Here is a 22,789-nt window from a genome sequence, read left to right as displayed (position 1 = left end):
ATTTCTATGCAGCCATCGAACATGCGCTCAAAGACGCAATGCTGCTGAGCGTAGCAAGTCGCCCTTCTGTGGCCATCGTTTGGACAGCGTTGCTGTCTGCCCTGCAGTCTGCCCCACGTATAACCGGTCACCATATATTGGTATGCTGTAGAATGATGAGTTGACATATCTAAACTTTTGATGCGCTGCCTCTTGTTGCACCTTTGTCGGCGTACGTGTATCAGGATATGACGCGCATTGACCATAGGATACGATTGGAGCCTTGCGAGCCATTGTGATCTGTTTAAAAGTTCGACAACACCCAGTCATACGACCTTACCTTGACAGAGGCCATTGATTTCAGACGGTTTTGTTCGGGGTAGCCAGCACCGAAACTTCGCGGGCTAACAGCAGTGCCATAACGCGCAGCCTATAGCGAGCTGTGCAAACAGTTTACTGTAGCACATGCTGCGATTTCGTGTCATCAATTTCACCACTCACCTTGAGGCCACATGTGTCCAGGTTCCGGCCTGACTGGGAACCGGCTGCAAGAACGTATGCGCGCATGCTGTTCTCCAACGCCATGGGTACGGCTAGAGCTTGGATGGACGCGAAGAACTAATGCGAACGTGGATTCTGGCGCACGCCTGTTATCATCCAAAATGTCGTACCCTTTACGTAGCCTCCTTATATCGGATGGTGTGAGCACAGTTGCGCACTCAAACTTCCCTAGCACTTCATGGTGAGAACTGGTTGCACATAGCGAAAGGTACTGTGCTTCGCATCTCGTTCGCCGATATGAAAATGGCGTTACGAATAGAATCGATGTCCCCACCGTCAGGTCACGGCGTGTATGCGCATGCTTCGGGGAGTGATATCAAAGAGAAAAAAAAAGTTTATCATGAAATTGAGAAGCGCGGCGAACATTTTACAGCGGAGCTGGTAATGCGACTTGGAGCATTCGAAAACGGTATAGGTGCGTTTTTACGGTGAGCTGGAAGAACTAGAGAATTCACGGAGTTTGTATTTAGAGTGAAGCACGTCATGTTGGGGCTGACACTCAGCAAAGGTTTGAAGCGTGCGTGTTATAAGGGGCTTAATGAATATTGCGAAACGTTCTTTTTTTTGTACGCCTGAAAGTGAAACACATGAAACACTAACAAATCCCTGTGTGCATTGGCTCTAAGGTGGCGCCGACTTTAAGCGACATCTTTTTGAGTGTTGTAGATCGGCTGGTATAATGTGACGTGCGTGGTCTAGGAGCGAAGATTTTTCGCTCCGTCGATGACTTTTTGATCCTTTTTACGAGGGACTGTCCCTCGTTTCACCATGTCCACCTGCAGCAAATGTTCAAAGAAAGAGCGTTTGGGGTGAATTTCGCTTGCGAATTGCCAAAAGGTAATTCACGGCAGTTTTTCGACCTATACGCTTGTTTTTTTTTTCAACAAGACCACGTTTGCTGGTCTTTCGCCCGACGTTCCACGAAAGCAATTCTTAGACATTCGCCTGGTCACTCAAAGATTATCAATAACTCTATTGGTCTAAATCCTTCATAGTCTACCCTTAGAAAGTTTTGTTTACATAAATGTTACGATAGTTGTCAACAGCAGGTTGTTCGTTTAAAAAAAATACGCAGGGTACCCAGCGCATTAGCTTGTATCGGCGTCCGAGAGACTCATCGAGAAGCGTAAATCTCGTCCTGTTGAAACTGAAGACATGGACATTGAGAGGAGTAGTAAATTTGCTGTCACGCCATGTACTCATAAACTATGCCATCGTTTTGAGAAGAAAGCAAAAGGTTTTGACGTGGATGTCGTTTTTTTCGGCCAACCGTAAAGTAGGTAAGACTTGTGCAGCGATAGAGAGGAAGGCAATTGAATCAGCTGTTGGTAGCTCCGTGAAGCATCGCGAACCCTTCGTTTCCTGCGTCCTAGGCGTAGTTCATCGAATTCCTCTCCCTTGCGGAAAAGCCTACAGTAGGCCAGGCAACTTCCTCAACGAGTGCCTGCTCCAGCATAAGAATGCCGTTCATTTTTCAGAGCAGTGCAGATCACGCGGGTACAATCCTTTATTCGAAAGAACTGACATCATCATCAAGCACAAAGACATAAGGGCTCGTGAACTTGCTTAAGCCGTCCATATAGAAAGGTTGCACGACGATTGTTTATCGGAGCCATCTGTCGTTCTAGCTTGATTGCGAAATGCACTTGTTTAGTAACTTTTTACACGTGGCTTGGAATTCCTGTGCACGCAGGTAGTCGGCTTTCTTCGCGTGTTGTGTTTTTCGAGCGCTTTGTTCAATAAATGTCAGTTGTTAGACAGCGCTCGTCCTGTGTTCTAACTTTGTGTCTTCCGTTGCTTTCGCGATGATAAATATGTATGCATACTTTCCAGCACGTCCATCTTTCTACCTGCTTACTCAACGCCAATAATTACTAACCTCCCAGTTTTGTCAACTTTGAAGCGCAAAATATGCGAGTGTCGTATATAGTCGCTGCGGTGTTTGCGGTGAAATAAACGAGTGCCCTGTTTATATTTGCTGAACTTAAGGGCAACATTATGCGCGATGCGCATGCAAAGTAGAATATGTCAGTTACAGCCTTTGCGGAAAGTTACGTATTCAAGCGCTCGGGAGTGTTTTAGGTGTGTTTTACGAAAGGGCTAAGAATTTAGCCCGCTTTCACTTAGCGAACTGTATACACCACCGAAATTCATCCTTGGTTAAAACGGAGGAAACTTTATTCCCAATAATCATGCGAAGGTCGACGTGCGCGGATAAATTCCAGCCTTTGTGAAAAATTTCTTCCGCAAGCGCTTGAATGGGCCGTTATCCACCGTTTCCTAATTCCCTAGGATAACTTGTACGTGACTCCAAGATCACATGCAGGGAAAATGGGACCGATGTCGGGGCGATTTGTTTGGAAAGTTCATTGTTTCTTGTACAATTATTGTCGTTGCCAAGAATTAGATTATTCTGCGTATTATACCGCGTTCCGTGAATCACGTAATAGGTTCCACCATGCTCTCAGTGAGTATGAGTTTTACGTAGACAAGTTTAAAGGTGTGGTCACTAACGGCACTCGCAGCAAATTACACGCGCAAGCACTCTGGACCTTGTATTGCAAACAGCCCGTAACTTAACACACATTCCTGAAGGAACTGTAACGGCCACTATGTTTAACTTGGGTAAAATAGAGACGGAAAAAGTAATCATTATGGCCAGTGAGCGTGCGAAGTTAACTGTCTCTGCGTATATTATAGCTTTCGTAAAAAAAAAATACCTTCCGAAAGTTTTAAAAAGCGTGAGTCGGTATTCATCCGCACTCTGTATCCCAGTGTCTTAAGAAACTTTATGTCTCCTGAAGTTCGCATTCAGTGCAAACTGGAGCAATGCCAGCCAGAGCTGCGTGTAGAAAGTTTAACGCTTCATGCCTAATCATGATTGTTCCAAAAAGTTAGCTCCATAACCCTAGACATTCTTTTTTCTCTAATCATAAGCTATAGGAGGTACTCGATGTATTCTTGGTGAACTAAACGATTTACCCTGTTTTATACATCTTGCGGAATTAGGGGGAAGATTATGGGTGACGTAAATTCAAAGTTCAAAGAGCGTGATTTAATTTTGGCGCAATATTTAGCCCGTTGTCCTGGTAGAGCTAAATAGTTAGCGCGATCACATTTGGGGATCCTCCGTGATGCTTTAGGAGCTACGGCGTTTCGCTGCGAAGCACGAGGTCGCGGGGTCGAATCTCAGCCGCGGTGGTTCCGCACTACGATGGGGGGCGAAATGCAAGGACGCCCGTGCATCATGCATTGTGTGCATGCTAAGAAAAGAAAGCCTCAGCTGGTCAAAATAGTCCGGAGTCCCCTACTGCGGCCTGCCTCCATGGTCAGGTTGTAGTTTGACACGTAAAGCCTCAGAACCTAATTTTATTAAAAGCAGTGTCTGCGAGTAACTTTAAGTGCTCGGAATGTTTACGCAATAACGCGTCAATTTTTGTGAAACCGAATTCGAATTACAGAAGTGACACGAAGAAAATGTGCACAGTCCTAATGTTTTGAAACAGGCTAGCGAGTTGTTCACAAGTTCAAAACCCAATCTGCGTGCTGCGTCATCTGAGTTTCGCAGAAATTACGGCGAAATACCGGGATTCGTGCCACTAGTGGAACCGGTGCTCGCAGCTTGGTTGAAAAAGAAAAAAAAAGTTGTTTTTGTGCTTTTCTAGACTAGAATGCGCCATATAGTCGAGCAAGGACTGTGGCGTTCCGTGTTAGCCGAATCGCCTGTGCACGTTGATAGCTAGCAAGCCAAATTTTTTTTTTGTCGTTGGAGAGCGGCACACATCCCGATGCACATACCCAGTGACCCAAGTTGATCACGTGATTTGTTTCGAACCCTGTTCTCCCAGCCGGGCAGCCCGATACTCCAACCACGGGCCATGGGCTATACAGTGAGCATCGGCTGCGGGCAGGGGGTCGTTGGTTATAGATTCCCACCAACGTGGGCAACCACTGGCTCAAGTGGGCAGGTGCGTACCCCGGCCTGGTGCTGGACTTTCTTCAGGAGTGATACGCTTAGGAAAGGAGCCTGCACCCTACATTTCCGTAAAAACCATCGTGAGCACAAAGAAAAAAAAAGGAAAGGAGCCTTTCGGTTCCATGCCGCCAACTTCTCCATTAGCATGTACCGTAATGGGGACATGTTCCTCCAAGCGTCTGGAACGCCCGTAGTTGCCGAGCGCCTGCGCGGGAGTGGTCTTGTAGCTGGTCTTGTAACCCGGCGGCATTGCTGGTTTGCCTCCCACAGCAACGGAGGATGCTCAACTCTTTCACCGAAACTGTGGGGAAACAAGGGATGCCCAGAGACCTTCGCGAATATATAGGTCCCCCCCCCCCCCCTCCCTTTTCGAGTTGAAAATGCATCTAAACAACCGAGCGCCAGGTCTTGGTACGTCTCAACTATGAGAAAATAGTAGGTGGGTTTCTGGCGGCACCAAGATCCTAACCCAGTACTTCCCGCATATGAGGCGGACGCTCTAACATTTCATCACCTCTTTTTCCTTTCGTATTATTGATTACATTAACATGCAGCCCAATAAAACATTCACCACTTGTACGTAGTCATAGAACCCGGTGCACAACGACAGTCACACGCAGAAGAGGTGCAAGCGCAAGCGAACGAGGACCGCAACGCGGAACCGATTGTATGTACAAGGGTACATTTCATACAGATGGCTGTGCACCTAAAACGTCTTTATGATGAATGTGATATTCAAGCATACTGGTACACCATTTTGAGGAGGTGCTTATCCTTACCACCCTTCTAAAGCGGAACCTCAATTTCCATCCAAAATTTCACCACCACTGCGGTTGACGGGAAAGCGGTTGGAGACCCAACTCGACAAGCAGATAACCCCGTAAACGTGCGTGAGGTTCCCAAATTATGCTAATTGCTATAAAAAGGGAAAATCATGAGCCATTCCACTCTGCGAAGGTGGATGACCGGTGAAGCTGTGTAGCACATAACAAAGAGATGACACGGAATTTTGAGGAACGATACGAGCACATTTATTGTCTTGATCGGTGGCCATTGTGACGAACGGTACGCTCGCACATTTATTTTTATATATCCGCGTTCATTCGCGCTATACGTTCGTTATGGAACTTCGTGTTTTGATTTCGTGATGTATTGAGCCAAACAAATTGAGACCGAGATTATCGCACCGACTGGCAGTGGTCCAGTGCCGTCAGCGCCTTAGCAGAGGGAGGACACTATCGGAACGCTGGAATAATAAGCCAGCGTTCCCAGCGTTCCCAACGTTCCCAATGGAATCAGCTGTGGAAGACGACGACGACGACGACGACGAACGCGCGAGCAGTAGCACGACCCGCTACTGATGATGATAGTTATTGTTCACACATATTTCTTGATTCACCGTGAAATACAATCCCTACTGCGACAGTAGCGACCACAGCGCCACATTTCCCCGGAGTAATCTTGTCATGAAACTCTGCAGTGGGTGTGTGCCATGAATAGAATTCGCGAGCAGTGAGGAAGACAAAGAGACGCCGGCTGCCCAGTCCCACTGTTCCACCAGCGGATTGCAGCGTCCGTCTACCGACTTTATCAGGTGAGGCGTTTCCGCTTTCCCTTCCTCCAGTGCACGGTAGCAAACCAGAATCTTATCTGCGGTTAACCTCCCTTCCTTCCCGATCACGTTTATCTCTCAAGGACGCTGGGCCCTGGCGTGGGTTCGCAATGAACGCGCGTCGGCCATCACTACACTCCGCTCAAACTGTCTACGGAGGGCTTGTAACCGCTTCTGGTGGAAGACTATATGTCTTCCACCAGAAGTCTATGGGCAGCCTAAAAACGTACGATCTTGCAATTTATATAGACTGATATCTGCAGCTATTGCGAAGGGAATCTCGAAAGAGTACCCTTTGACAGTCTTAGTATCGAACCGAATCTACTTAATCGATGCCCTTCAGATCAACAGTATCGTGGAACCCGTCGCGGCATCGCCGTATTGCTCTCGTCTCAGGATTATCAAGTTTGATAAATCACCAGTTGGATACAACCCGTTAGTGCTTCGCCACAAGATAGCTAGTGATTTTTCCTTCAGAGATATTATAGTAATTGTTCAAATCCTACACAGAAAATTATTTACGCTCCCAGCCCACACACCCCGTGGTTTCTTCAACTCTTAGGCCTTTCAGCAGATTAATGGTTCAGGTTGCGATTTTAATCAATCATTTTTATGTACTGGTGCAGAATAAATAAATAAATGTCGATTATTGTCAGGGGAACATTCAGTGATAGAGAGTATGATCCCGACTGAACGAGGACGTAGAAAGAAACAGACACACAGAGACAGCGCTTCACTTTCAACTATAGATTTTATTTTCACCCGCGTCGATGTATATATACCGTGCGAGCGGAAACAAGCGTGACAGAAAAAAACATTCAGTGGTGCATATCGATGAACCGTACACGTGTGCAAGGCATGGTGAAAACACATACTGCAATGGTTACAAAGATAAACCGAGGAACTATATCTCCTTTTCAGATTGCAACACTGAAGGCTTGCTCACGCACTTTTCCTGTAATTTTGCAATTTCGTAGGCATCCACAATCTCCCTTATCATCCTGCTTTGAGCCTTATACAGAATGGTAGTACTTTCAAACAATAGTTTGCAAGAACAATCTCGGCAATGAATACCCAATGACCCGAGATTTCCCTAGCGACATTTTATAGATGCTCCTTTATTTCAACTGCCGGTTTGACCAACATACGTTCTTCCACACGAAAGTAATGGCATAGACAACGTTGTGAGTGAAGGTTACAAATTGTTTGCGATGTTCAGTAGAACATTCGTGCCCTTTGTTATTCTCTGTATTAACCTGTTTGCAAAGCTTCTGAAGACGCTCAGGGGCAGCGAAAACCACGTCCACCCCCATTTTGCTGCTATTCTTCTCAAATTATGTGAAATGCAATGAATGTATGGTACCACAGCAACTTTCTTAGTTCCAGCAGTGGCACTGCTTCCATTCGATGCGTTTTTACACTTCCTGCTTACGCCCTCCGCGACAGAGGTGAGCATGCGCATCGGGTAACCAGAACGTGTCAGGCGCTTGGCCTGATCTCTGAAACCGGTTTCCACTTTGTGGTCACATGACTTCGTCAGTGCCACTCCTGGAGCTAAGAAAGTTGCTGTGGTACCATACATTCATTGGATTTGTCACATTTCATTTTAGTTTGGCCGTTGACTGTCTTATAAAGCAACATGAGATGGTGTAACTTACGGCGCTCATACAATGTTGGGAGACTAGACCTTGAACGGAGATCAGACAGTGACACTTGTCTTCAGAAGGCATTAAAAATAAACCTTAGTGTTCCTTTTTGTACTATTTCCAGTTTATCTGTATCAGTTTTTGTGTGTGCGTCCAATACGACATGAACCATGTTTAAGTAGAGGACGCACCAGTGACGTACAAGCAACTAGTTTTGCATTACTCGTACAATGTTCCAGACGTTGCCGAAGCAACCGGAGTCTTTTTGAGGCTGAGAAACTGTGGTTCAAGCACAAAATGCTTTTAGCCCATTGTCAGCGACCTTAAAATGACCTTGAGCCAAACGCCGGAGCATTCATCAGTGTCACTCAAACGAGAATATCCGGGCAAGTTGCGAGAACAAAGTGAGATCAGCCGGGCAACCAGTCAAGACCGCATTACATACGCTAGATCCTTCCTAAACAGGTTGCAACAAATGTTGCTTCCGAGACATTCCAAATGTTTGTTGACAATATCACTGAAGCTGTAACTTCTAGTGCGCTGAAGATTTATTCTTCATTTCCAATAGGGCGACGTTCAAAATGCAGATACAGGGCACTGTACCCTTGACTGTCATCTTTTGGCACTGAGACAGAGTTGCCTGTGCTCCTTTCAACGCCAGCGGTCCGTGATTTCCGCGGCGCGTCCGGCAGCGTTCAAGCCGGTAGCGTCCAGCGTACCGCGGATTTGTTTGACCGAGGCGAGACTTGTAATGAGGCTCTGCCTGTCAACGGAAGCTATTGAGTCCATGTGGACCAGTGCACAGTATGGCGGGGTACGACGTGGTGTGGTGGGGTGTGCCGTTGTAAATGTGACCCATTTTAAGATTGTGGCTAGTATCATCTCCGACCAATCTGCTTTACCGGCAGCCATTTCATGCTTACATCTACTCTCTATTACGGGAGAGGCAGTCTTTTTTAATGATATTTACGCCTGTCGACAGGCATAACGTCGACGTTAATAATTATATATGCATGCGATAGCGGATTCCTTTTTATTTCTATCTCTTCGTTATGGTCACATTGGAGCACTTAGGGATATTAAGGTCTGGCACCGGTTATAAATTGTGTTAGAGAATTGCTTAACAACAATTGATCCTCTTTATATGCAATGACCTGATATACGATGCACGATTCGTTTAGGAGTTTTTGCAATGGCGCCCACAGAGCTGAGGAATAAGAAGCAACAAGCGGTTGCTTGAATACAGTAGCTTTTATACAACAGCTCGCCTTCTCCACACAATCCGTCATTCCATGCTCAACATTCTGTTTGTCGTCCAATCACGTAAGCTTAGCAGCATTGGGCTCAGTCAGCACTCGGAAGTGAGACCGTTTAGGATCACCGAGTGCTGTCCCAACTTGGCTGTATTATAGCGCCTGAATGCGCAATTATAACATTTTTCTTGCTGTAAATTTAATGTGGATGACTCGGTAATTCGAAGCAATCCCTACTTTGTTCGAGTGGCCAGCAATGATTCTGATGGCCTCCAATATATCCGCAGTGTTAGAGAGCACAAAAAGTGCAGAAGGCTATGCACATAGTTAAAGGCTGCGTTGGGCAAAAGCCTCAGCTTGGACATTATGAAGCTGGTAACGATGGTACGATGCCCAGATTGCGTACTTCGTCGAAAGTATGAAACAAGGAAGGAATCGCAGTTTAACCTGACCTGTTGGCACATGTGTACCGATGCAGTTTCTTTCTCCGGGATCAGGGTAGAGCACCACGGGGAGGAGAAGAGGGTGCAGACAAGGAAGGCTGTAGATATACACGGAACGGGTCCTGCTGCCTTTGAGTTCAGGGGGCCCCCGTTGCGTATTGCATGCTTGCCGTCTTGCTTTTTGCCGGGAAAAGCTTGTTTTCCCTATACAGTAGTGACACGTTATGGCGGCCACACGTCACTAAGACGTCAACGGCTTCTCGTATGCTCAGAAACCACGTTGCAGTATCTTTTCCCTAAATCTCACGTCGGCGAATTGGTGTGCGAACCCAAACGCGGTCACCGGGTCCGTATTACACAAAGCGTCGTGAAAGATCGTAGTGTTGAGTACTCGGTCGCATGCTCATTCGTGATACGCCAGTCGTCAAGTTGTCAAGCTTCTTCGGTGCTGGAGTTCGGCGAGAACATTCGGCTAAGTCCCTATACGTGACGACACCTCTTGCGCCAAGCGGTATCACTGTAGTTCTTAGCTAGCGAAAAACAACGACTGGGAAAAAAAGAAAAGCATACGCGTGATGCAGTGCTCTTTTTCGTTACCCTATAGTCATGGTACACAATGACGTCTCTGTTTTGCCCGCGTACATTACAGATTCGTCACCTGGGACCCTTCTCTAAATTTTGTATCAAGATGAGACATCCCGCCCCTGGCCCCGGCTACGCCCCGAGTACGGGGAGGGCAACTGATGTCGAGGTGGGCATACCTCCCGGCGAATCCCCCATGGAAAACCCCTTCGCCGACAAATACGTGCGAATAGGTGAGTTCGTGAACATCACTCCTGTCACAAGTCGTTCTTAGTTAGTTCCACGTACACCCGAAGACTTTTCGTAGGCGGAGCGCTGGTGGGCGAGAAGTGCTCACGAAAACGTTCGGCCCTCATCTTGCGGACGCAGCACCCATTTGCCCATCGCGCTTGTCCGTATGCAGCAAGCGGGCAGGCGATGCGCCTAGTAGGTGCGTGCCTACAAGATGTTGCGTAAATAAGACTCACAGATATACTGGAGGATGAGCAAAACGAGATCAAGGTGAAAGCAGGATCCGACATTTTGACAAGTGGACTTGTCTTCTTGCGCCTTGAAGAAGACAAGTCCACTTGTCGAAACGCTGGCTTCTGCTTTCGCCTTCTCCTTTTGGTCACCGTCTTGAATTTCCATCTCCCGCCTTCCCCGTGTTTTCCCTAGACAGACCGGAGTACGTTGTCATACCGCTGGATCTCTGTCACTAAAATTTTGAGCCTTTCGTGACATTTCGTGGTGGATTGATTGCAACGCGGCATTTGGGTTCCTTGCTTGCCTGTTTCGCGACAATAATTAAGAAAAGGTACTTGTGGCGATACCAAACGGGGAGTGTGGAATTGCCACAGGCACTTGAGCGCACATTCCTGCTTTTTATTTTTTAACGCGACCCAAGGCCACTCCTGGCGGCGGCAGAGAGTCCCTTTGCATGTACACGAATCAACAGCAAAGGGACGGTGCTCTGCGCTCCTCTGTGACGCCTGGATTACAATAACGTTCCTGCGTACCACCTGCACTTACTGCTACCGTGCCGGCCCCCGCAGGGGCGTCTGCGTCAGCAGGCGTTTGGTGTGTTGCGACACCACGTACCCGAGCACACGAGGGTTGGACCAGTCCGCGTGTAGCCGTGCGCGGCTTAGCCGTGTACGGGGAAAGGGGGATCCTGGGAGTTGAGCCGATGCCGGGTGTTCGGACCTTTAAGGCCCCCCGGTGGAGGCAACACACGTCTTTGGCCTCTGATTCACTTAGACGGCAACCCCGGACTGACCCACCCGGGGAAAGTTGGTAGTTGCCTTTTCCTGTGTCTCCCTCCAGCCTTCGTCTTTCTCTCACTTTTCATCTTTCCTGTCCTCTCCTAGCTTCCGCTTACTTCGAATTTTTCCAGGCAGCAAGGGTTAACCTCGTGTGAATAGCGAACCTAGGTTATTTCATATTTGGTTATAGTGGTAATGTACAGCTGGCGTTTGCAGGCCGTGTTTCACAGGTCCTGCAGCGTCTCCTTGTAGGACTCCACGGTGAGTGGCTGGCGTTACTGCCGAAATCTCACAATGTCTTTATGGATAGCTCCTTTCGTTTACTCCCTGATGCCCTCAGAAAAGAGGGCGCCCCGATGAAGTTTTTCAGTTTTCCGGACGCCAAGTCCACAACTTCCCACGTTTCCATGTAGTTCACTCGGAAAAACCCGGCAAACCAGTGCGCACCTTTTCACCGTTCCTTGTATTAAAGAATTTGATTTATGTTTTTGGAGCCGGTTATACAGCAACCAGGATGGCAAGCGGTGATCTCCTCCTGGAGCTCCGCGATAAGAAGCAATACGAGAAACTGCCGAAACTAGTGTCATTTGGGGAGACCCAACTAACAGTAACCCCGCATCGTGCTATGAACACCACCCGCGGCGTTGTGTCGGACGATGACTTGCTGGAGCTCACTGAGGCTGACTTTTTGGACTGAGGCTGACTTTTTGGAGGCCTTCAGTGAACAGAATGTAATCAAAAAAGAATTAAGAATAGGCGATATGACAAAGAAATCCAAACCAAGCACTTGATAATCAGCTTCGGATCAAGTGTCCTGCCCGATTCAATCGAGGCAGGGTAAATCAAGCTCCGTATTGGGCCATATGTGCCCGATCCGCTCAGATGTTTCAAATGCCAACGTTTCGGCCACAGTTCGCAAAGCTGCCGAGGCCATCAAACCTGTGCGAAGTGCAGTGCCCATGAACATACTGCTGAAGCTTGCGAGAACGCTCTTCATTGTGTAAAGTGTGAAGGAGAGCATGCCGCATACTCGCGGTCGTGCCCACCCTGGAAAAATGAAAAAGAAATTGTGGCGATAAAAGTAAACGAAAATATAAATTTCAGGAAAGCAGGCAGGTGGTTTTCATACCTACCCAAAAAAACGTTTGCCGATGTGACGCGTCAGGGGGCAGCGACACAATGGCTTCCGGTGGCTGGCCGACCCACAAGCAATGAGTCGGCAGTTATGCCATCTGCCCCCGCGGTGGTTGCAGCTAGCGCTGCTCCGTCAACGCAGAAGAAGGGACCATCGACCCCGAAGGTGGGCGCAGCCAAGGCTGCCTCACCCTCCGATGCCCCTTCCAGCGCTGGCAACAGCCGGCGTAGCCCAATCCCACAGGCAGCCCCATCGACATCCGGGCTGGTGGGCGCAGGGCTCTTGCCCTCCAAGGCTGGACCTTCCCTGGTAACTTCTCGCTCACAAGAGCACGTGTCCGGCGCCTCACAAGTAGCAATGGACACTACACCTATCCTCAAGGCGCACCAAGCGCCTAAGGAGCAGCGAGGCTCCCTCGAACGCTCCAAAAAGGGCTAAATCCCCGTTGCAGGGCCTGGAAAGAGCTCTGTAATATAAGGCATCACTTCTATTTCTGTATACACAGCACCAATTTACTTTAAATATGGATACACAAATCATTCAATGGAACGTCTAAGGTCTACTTAGAAACCTTGGCGACGGTCAAGAACTCATCCACAAACACAATCCAAAAGTGCTGTGTTTACAGCAAACAAACTTAAAATCTAAACACACAAACTTTCTCCGAGTGTATGTTACGTTTCGCAAAGATTGCGATGATGCAGTCGCATCATCAGGTGGTGTTGCCACTGTCACTCATAAAAGTATAACGTGTCAACCTTCACAGCTACAAACACCCCTTGAAGCAGTGGCGGTTAGAGCTGTCCTACTTAACAAACTCATCACAATTTTCTCGCTTTACTTACCCCCGCATTACCAACTAAACAAATATGAATTTCAGTCCTTGATAGATCAATTGCCAGAACCTTATGTTGTTATTGGCGATTTCAGTGCACGCAGCAGCCTGTGGGCAGACTCTCGTATAGATGCGCGAGGTCGTCTCGTTGAACAGTTCTTTTTTTCTACTGGTGCGTGCCTGTTGAATAAGAAGCAACCCACATATTATTGTCTTGCAAACAGAACCGTCTCTTTAATTGATCTTAGCATAGCTTCCCCATCTATACTGCCTGAACTTGAATGGGAAGTTACTAACAATCCTTACGGGAGCGACTACTTCCCCATACTGCTAAGATCACCTAAAGAAAAAGAATATCCGCCACAGGCTCCTAGGTGGAGGATTGATACAGCTGATTGGGAGAAATTTCGAACTCTTACTAGTATCTCACGGGCTGACACGTCTTCGTTAGGAATTGATGCTGCAGTGGAGTATTTTACAGAGTTCAGGATAGGTGCCGCATCTAAATGCATATCTGAAGTAAGTGGCTTGGCATGCAAACGGCGTGTCCCGTGGTGGAACGAGGAATGTAGAATCGCTCGTAGGAAATAAAACAAAGCGTGGGGATTGCTAGGCGCTTCTCCCACTGCAGATAATCTTGTCAACTTTAAGAAAGTAAAGTCGCAAGGCAGGAGAACCCGCCGACAGGCCAGAAGAGAGAGTTGGCAAAAGTTTTTAACGAGTATCAACTCGTACACAGATGAGGCCAAAGTCTGGAACAGGGTTAATAGGATAAAAGGGCGACAAGTATATTCACTCCCTTTCGTAAACACACAAGGTGATGCCCTGCAAGATCAGGCAGACTCACTTGGGGAGCACTTTGAGAGAGTGTCGAGCTCAACCCATTATTCTCAATCCTTTCTCAAATATAAACAAATAGAAGAATGTAAGCCAATCATACGAAAATGCAGACAGAATGAACCCTATAACCGGCCTTTCAGTATTGCCGAGTTCAGAGCTGCCTTGAACACATGCAAAAGCACTGCACCGGGACCTGACATAGTCATGTATGACATGATCAGAAACTTACATACTGACACACAAGTTACACTACTCACACTTTTCAACACTATTTGCGCTGCGGGATACCTCCCATCTACATGGAAAGAAGCCATTGTGGTCACTGTTCTGAAACAGGGAAAAGACCCTTCCTTGGCAGCAAGTTATCTTCCGATAGCTCTTACAAATTGTCTGTGTAAGCTTTTTGAATTAATTAATAATCGCAGACTCGTACATTTCCTTGAACTCAACAATATGCGTGGTCACTTCATTTTCAGAGAACGTACATCAGCTTTCCCTATTTTCTTAAAGTTCGCTAAAATAAGGAACATCCGTGTTTCACAACCGCTAACGATTTGCCTTTTGAAAAACTGTTTCCTAATAGACCCTCCATGAGAGCACCTTTGTCACTGCGTGTAAGAGAGCTTAGCGAAGAAATGTATGGCCCAATTCTCGAACATCGCTTAATGCCTCCACCTAAGCTATTACTGCCATGGGAGTGGCAGGTGATAGATTGTGACGTGTCCTTTGTAGAAGTCACAAAGCACGCACCTGACCTCGAAATCGCCATGCATTTCCGGGAAAGTTCCATCGAAGTACTCGTGCTCAGAATTCTACACCGACGCGTCAAAATCACATTCTGGCGTATCTTTTGCTCCTGTTGGTCCCTCATATTCTGAAACTGACGTCTTGACTCCCTTAACAAGTATCTTCACTGCAGAAGCCTATGTAGTACTGTCTGCAGTAAAACATAAATAAATTAAAACTCGACAGAGCAATAGTATTTACAGACTCATTAGGTCTTGTAAAAGCGTTAATTTCTTCACAAAAGCATAGAAATCCTGTCTTCAGTGAACTCTACTCTCTCTTATGCAATATTTATCTATCACATAAACATGTAATATGCTGGGTGCCTAGCCATAGAGGCATCGAGGGTAATATACTAGATGATAAAATGGCCACATCACTCACATCACTAACCACCTTTCCTACGGCTGCAGTCCCTGTCACAGATCTTAAGCCTTTCTTAAGAAAGAAACTGCGACAACACTGGCAACGCATGTCGAACGCCGCAACAAATAATGAACTGCACGTTATAAAGCCACAGTTAGGTTTTTAGCCCTCCCCAACAAAATCTCGGCGAACAGATGTCCTACTCTGTCGCCTCATAATAGGGCACACATTTGGCACCCGCAATTTTCTGCTTACTAGAAATCAACCGCCAACCTGTGGTCGATGTGGTGAGAGGCTGACCGTTCTCGACGTCCTCTTGGAGTGTCGCAAAGCCGAATCTGAAAGAAACATTTTCCTCTTGCATATCATTATTGCGTCCCTTTCCACCCAGCTATGTTTCCTGGTAAAGAACCGGTTTTCAACACTAAAGCAATCCTAAATTATTTAACTGATGTCGTCCTACATGTTATCAGCCCATTATATTCGTAGCGCATTCTCTTTCCAGAGGATGGAACTGTGATAGTTGATTTGTATAGTGCATGCCTCCATGCCCTTGTGTCTCAAGGGCTCTAACGAGGCAGTGGTGCTCTAGTGAATTTTAGCATCTTACATATTTTTTAAATCGTATCGTTATTTAGCAATGCACCTTAATGCTCATAGTACACGTCATTGGTCATCGCCATAATCTTATTACGCGTACATGTTACACACTTTACAACGACTATTTTTAGGCCCCTTTACAGCCACGTCACACCAACTTCATAGAACCCATCACTCCACACCGTACACCATTAATAAAATATATCCAGAGAGGGAGATTAAGATGGAACGCAATGATTGTAATGGCATCATTGGAATCAGACATATGCTGGCGCGGTGTCCCGCGACTCTCCCCAACCCCGTTGAAGAATGGACACAGTGGGAGAAAAGGATTCAAAGCCCATTGTTTCAAGACCAACTAAGGGCAGTCCATAGGGCCCATGATGTCGCTGAAAGGCTTGGCCTGACAGTGCCAACGTGGGAGCGGCCCGCCTTGGCTTGAGAAGTCGAGCCTCCGGACCTCAGTTCAATAAAAGTTTTCACACACACACACCGCGAAATCATTCACACTTGCGTGGCGCTCTTTGGCCATACCCGGCCCTTGCGCCAATAAAGACCACACATTCATTGATGCTACCATGCCGGCCACCTGCCAGCTTAGAGCGCGCTAGCCAATCCATGCCAAGTCCGTCCCAGCCCGTAAGCTAGCTTCTTTTGCCGTCTGCGAGCTTTGAGCGCGTTAACTGTTCCAGGTTAGATGCATCCACCAGGCGCAGATCACCTAGTGCACGCAAAGTAAGGATGTAGACGGTCCTGTAATGGTAGAGGGATAGATGTCGTAAACGTAAGCGAAAGGTCGCTATTGAAGATGCACTGTCGAGTAATATATCTTCACTTCCATTGGCATAAGCCCCTCTAGAATGTCCCAAAGCATCCGCCGTTACCTTGGCGGGAAAATTGATAACTGCGAAAACAAGTGTATGTTCAAAAGATGAGCCGCGAAGGCTCTTTGAAGTTCCCCCACCAGGTCGTCATGACGTCACATATATTCATAGCGTCTGCTCAAGCCTGCATAATTTGTTATACGTAAAGATCGACACGGCTGCATCCTATAGAAGCGAATAATTGGGCCGTTGCCACGACGACCCAATTACAAGAATTTAGTTCGATAGTCGTGTCTTCCCGGCGACCTAACAGAGATAAGGTTTTGGTGCAAAGTAAAGTGTTTTGCCTTTATTTTCCATTTCAGTATGCTAAATCCGGCCACAAAATTAACGAACACGAACTTTTGAGAGAACATCTTCTCGGAATAAAATAATTTTGTCTTTGTATGGATAGCGTGTTCAAACTTCCAAGGCTGCCTTTCAGTCGTGATAGCACACTTGGCCACGATATCCTTCAGTGTCGCCAAGCGGCGAATCACGGCAGCGACCGATGCTATTGCACGTCCCGCTTGAAGACGGTATGTCAATCACATATGTGTGGAAAGTCTGTGTGCCAGATAACGTATGAGAAGCGGTTTTGCAGATACACTTCAACAAAGTTGCGGACATAAAATTTTGCGCGGAAGTTTTCTAGGCAATAACCAATTTATGTCAATACATATTTCCTTAATGATGGACATAAGAGACATGTCATGGCAGAGCTGAATCGATACACTGCTCAATGCATAGCCACTCGCTATTAATTACGTTCCCATTACATTTTTTTATTAATAGCCACAAAAAACGTGCTGCGAAATTCATTTATGTGCCATATAACTGTTTTCTTCGGTGCACTTCTTTCTCTTCAGAGCGAGAAGATAATTACCGAAAGGGCAGTGTGCGAAATGTTTGGCTGTGAATCTCGCGTTCAAGGTTCTCAAAATTTGGGCAAGCCGCGTAGTTTCTACCAAGGGAGGTTATACGTTCAGCACTGGCTGGCTTAAATATGCAAGGCCAAGATTATTTCTAAAATCAATTACTTAGGCTCTATATAGCGAATTTTCATACTTAAGATTGTGTTGATTATGGCACAAACTGTGATGTCCACCACTGGCTATATAGCTTGGTCAGTAAACATTATCCTAATGTCTCGAATTCTCGATAATATCGAGCAGTAGACCGTCTCAAGAACCATTGTTATATTTCACTCCTTCGTTCCATCCTGTTTACACGCTATGCAGTACAGTCAGTCCAATTCGCAAGTCAGGGCCAACATCTACGGAACAGCACAAGTTATATTTGGGCATATGCTGTAGCTTTATTTGGATGCACGGACTCGAATCTCCAGCATTTGTCCCATAATTTCTTTCGTTCTAATTCGTATTATAATTTGCGCCGAGTTAATGAAGGTGATGACTCTCCAGGAATTCGCCTGGAGCCTTTGCTACAAAATTGTGCTTTCGCTACGAAATGCTAGAACACATTATCGCGTCCCACATCGACTCTCATCTTGAAGACAGCAATTTTTCTTACCCGAAACAGCGGCGTTTCCAAAAACGATTTCCTTGGGAAAGCCAACTAAAAGAACTCAAATCAGACTTCCACGTTGACATGAACAGTAATAAACAAATTGACGGCATCTTTCTGGACTTTTCGAAAGCCTTAGATCACGTAGCCCAAGGTCGCTCGATATCAGAGCTCTCTGCGATTAAACTGGGCTCACTAACCGTATCATTGACTCGTAATTTTCTTTGTAATCGCGAACAGTTCACTGTTGTTGGCAACTTTTCCTCTCCCGTGTCTGACGTTACCACTGCTGTACTGCGAGGCAGTGTACTGGGACCTTTTTTATAGCGAAGCTCTATGTGGCTAGGGTCTGCAATTTTAAATAAAATTTCTCCGAGATGATTACCAAAAGAAGTCGCGGCTGTCGCTCTGAATGTTGGCATCTCCCATCTACGTATAAAGTGCATTATCGTTTCCGCGTGATGCCAACGGTCGCGGTGTTCGCTCTGAACGTTGTCGTCTTGTCGCCCATGTCATGATGCATGACCTTCTTGGCTGTATATAGAGCTTGGGATGGCGGCGCTGCTTCGTTCCCACCTGGAGGGTCGAAAAGCATAATAAAACGCAACAGTGTTGCGACCAATCGTCGAGTTGAACGTCGACCTAGCACGCCCCGATGGCAAGTAGATTGCGTCCTTCCTGTTGAAACGGTTTGGAATTGAGTGCCACATGGACGTCAATGTCCCTTCCACGCGTCACCGGTGGTGTATAGATTCAACCTTTGGTGAGAACGTGTTTAGCACAGCGGTGCAACCAATCGCGATGTACCACGGCGACCACTACGCTACGGTTACTGTAGTAACAAATCGGACAAAATAAAGGCTGTAAAAACCACGAAGTTACGTTTATACGTATTTATTCAATCAATGTATCGATAACCGTATAAATCAAGATAGTTGTTAATATAGGCATCCTACTACCGCTTCGCTGGTTATCCTTCTTCACAGTGTGGAAGGGCACTAAATTTTTAATTTACATAAACCACTTACCGAATAATACCGTTCGATTAACGGTTCCGCAGGCCACGTGGCCGCCCCAAATGATCTTGTACAATGAATGGTGTGCTACGTGGCTCATGTGGCTAAATGTGTCGAAGCGCGAAGTAGTTTCCTTTTTTCTCGAAAAACTAATAACTGTAACTTTTATTATCAGTTTCATTCTAATATAGTCGCCTACACGACAGAATATAAGTACTATGGCGTTCTCCTTACGCTCAATCTTTGGTGGACCAATTACGTCACCTCCACTTCATCTAACGCCTCCAAATCATTAGAATTCCGGCGCCGCAACTTAAGAGCTGCGCCTTCCCCACTACAAAAACTAGCTTGCGTAACTATTGTATGGTCACAAATTGAGTTCGCCTCTTGTCTATAATCTCATCGTGAAAAATACGTCATGGAATTCCTTGAGAGCATGCAGAATAGCGCTAGCCATTTCATTTAAACAAATTAGGATAATCAGTCAAGTCTAACCCCCGATAAAACTCGGCCTTTCGTTGCATCCAATAACCAGGCGCCGTGATATTTCCCTTCTGTTATTACTTCATGGATTCCTTCACACAGTCGGCCTATCCGTATCAAACCTGAAAAAAAAGCATCCTCGACGTCTCAAAGACTTAGCAATCAGTTCAGCTACACCCCAATTTATGGTAATACACACGCCTTTAATTTTTCAGCTTTGCCCCGTGCGGTCCGTTTATGGAACGCTCTCTTTCACAATCTTGTAATCGATCAGTATATCATTTCAACCGTTTAATACGTCTTGCCTTCTTTTCTTTTCTTTCCTGCATTTCTCTACTAGCTAATAAAAGGATTTCAGTGATCCTGATTCGTTCTTTCTTTTTTGAATATTGCAGTTGCTATTATCGTATGAATGCTCCATACTTCTGCAGACAAAATGATTCTAATGCTGTTTTGTAAACGTGTTATTGTGTTTACTGTTTTTAATGTTGCTGCTCTTGATATTGCATTTGCTAATATCGTACTGATGCTTTCTTTTTTGTTCGCTTCCAAATTCCTTGCGAACATGTTAACGTATTTCTCCCCTTACACAACACCTTCTAGAAGGCCTGTGAGATAGTTGTAAATAATATAAAAATAAAATAATAATAAAACAAATATTACGATATCATAGAATTCAGTAAGACATAAAGAACTGCTTCTGCTAAGCAAAAAAAATATAGTAATACCATACATAATTTCCAATATTAGGTTTTGTTTCGAGCATAGCCGCTTCAGAGGAAGCATTCCTATTCATGAACTTCCTTTTCTTTTCTTTTTTTTTGTTACGCAGGTTTCATCCGAAAGGTCTACGCGATTCTCTCCGTGCAGATGCTGCTAACAACGGCCATCGTCGCTGCTTTTGTGTTTGTGTAAGTAAGCAACGCCGTTACTACATTTGTTTTTGTTTTTTTTGCATACTTGAGTGTTCGTAAACAAAGAAAAAAGCGAATAGAATGATGCATATTGAAAAGAAAAGCGTTGAGTTCTATATGGAACAGCAACTTATGTGGCAACGTAAAAGCGACACTCAGAAAAAAAATATCTTGCAATCGAATAATACCGACGTTATCTTTATCCTTTGTAAGGGTAACTGGGCAGCCGGCATTACTTTCAGCGAATGCGTGATCGGATCTCGCGTGATCGCACGAGAGCGACAACGGATGGGGAGCCGGCGGCAGCAAAATCATTTTCAGAGATTCTAGGCGTAAACTGACCGCCCATAACATCAGAAAAAAAAAAAACTCTGAGTTAGCTGCACTACCCAGTTTGGAATTTATAGGGATGATGTCGCGGTGGCGTTCAGGAAACAGACGAGAGCTTACTTGATGAAAATAGAGATAACGAATCGCAGGCGTCCTCAAGGCGGAATTCCGAAGTATGATAACCGCGCGCCCTTCTCAAGGGTCGCAGCAAGATAAGCACATCCCAAGGAGTGATGGAACGGAAAATGATAGGCGCCACGTTGGGAGATTGTCGCGGTGGTACTATTAGAAAGCACACGCACGCAGCTTATATTTCAGATAAGATTAGGTGGCACACTTTATCTCTCGAGCTCATATCTAAATGCACAGGAACAAAGAAATCGCTTGGCTCGGCATCCAATGCGCCCAACTTAAAAAAGAAGAAGGAAGATAGTCATCTGACCTTATGGAGAGTATTTATGTCATTTTGGTCAATTTTTTACATGAATAGTGGAAAATTCGAGAAAAATTCCTACTGAAGCACTCAGTTTACGACTATGTAACCTAATCAAATAAGATCGCAGTCCTGTAAGCTTTCGCCATTCAGACGTATAAAGTGGCCGACAATTACGTAACATGCATCGCTCAAAAATATACCTATAATTTATGAGTAGGTCTCTTGCAAAACGCTCGTAAACATTGTTACAACTACAATTAAGCTCTGAACTCAAGCATTATATTTGTCCTGATAGACTGATCTAACAAATGGCAGTAAACAGTAGCGCTATACCTGTGAATGGAAGAGTTACGAATTTCAATATTTTTGCTCCAATTTCGTTACACCGAATTTCGACAGCATTGGCGGAAAGAAACTTCAGCACTAAATTAAATCTTTGTTGCCCACAATTGGTTGAACCTAATTCCTCCGTTTATGTAGACTAAGTGTTATTCAAATCACGTTAGCCGCTGTCGAAAGAGAGTATTGCTTGGTTTCATATCTCACGGCATAAAGAAATTCTAGCAGGCCCCAATGTAAAGCTACGCGGACAGGTCATGTAATGCGTATACAATAGACATGCGCGGCCTGTAAGGGTAACTTAATGAACGTCAAAGGACGGGAAGCAGAATACAGAAGGCAAGCAGTTAGATCACGTTAGCGCTGCAAGTTCATGTTAGCGTTGTGAAGCCACTCTGGGTATTTTTCAAGGATATCAGGAGGTTTCCATTGATAGCACGGAAATAACTACCATACTGAAGATGAGAAACTGAATGTGATCATGGGATGATCGAACGATGAATAAACAATGGTTGTCGCACGTATGTGCTAAGGCCGGTTTTTATCATGTTCGATTGGCTTACTTGCTAAAGTATGTATTTGTAAGCACTGGCAGGTAATGTGGATTTCAATGCGTGGAAAGTCCGTCGTTGATCAGAGCGCAAACGGGGATAGCCGCCAGTATAGTTGACACCAGGAGAAAAAAGTGGAGCTGCGCAGGCCATGTAACGCATAGGGTAGATAACAAGTGGACCATTAGGGTTACAGAATGGGTGCCAAGGGAAGCGTAACACTGTCGAGGACGACAGAAAGTTAGGTGGGGTGGTGAAATTGTGAAATTAGCATGCGCAAGTTGGAGTCAACTAGAGCAAAACGGGAGCAATTGGAGATCGCTGGGAGAGACCTTCGTCCTGCAGTGGACATAAAATTAGGCAGACGACGACGACAACGATGATCATGATGATGATGATGATGAATTCTCGCGTGCATAAAATAAACGGTTTTAGTGGGAACAATTTTGGTTGTGCCCACACTTCCATCTTA

The 22,789-nt window shown here is 45.8% G+C and overlaps 1 protein-coding gene across 1 annotated transcript in view; it reads left to right on the top strand.

Moving 5' to 3' along the window:
• Window positions 1-5,969: 5,969 nt before the first annotated feature.
• The window catches only part of LOC135906893 (protein lifeguard 1-like), a 52,646-nt gene continuing 35,826 nt past the window's right edge, over window positions 5,970-22,789 (top strand). The window contains exons 1-3 of the mRNA XM_065438528.1: window positions 5,970-6,110; window positions 10,120-10,285; window positions 20,580-20,658. Coding sequence (XP_065294600.1) covers window positions 10,159-10,285; window positions 20,580-20,658 — 206 coding nt within the window. The 5' untranslated portion in view covers window positions 5,970-6,110; window positions 10,120-10,158. The remainder of the gene's footprint in view (window positions 6,111-10,119; window positions 10,286-20,579; window positions 20,659-22,789) is intronic.

The sequence above is a fragment of the Dermacentor albipictus genome, chromosome 6 (assembly GCF_038994185.2).
Source record: "Dermacentor albipictus isolate Rhodes 1998 colony chromosome 6, USDA_Dalb.pri_finalv2, whole genome shotgun sequence".
Taxonomy (NCBI): Eukaryota; Metazoa; Arthropoda; class Arachnida; order Ixodida; family Ixodidae; genus Dermacentor; species Dermacentor albipictus.
The sequence above is the reverse complement of the archived record's forward strand: the minus strand, read 5'-3'. Positions and strand labels throughout refer to the sequence as shown.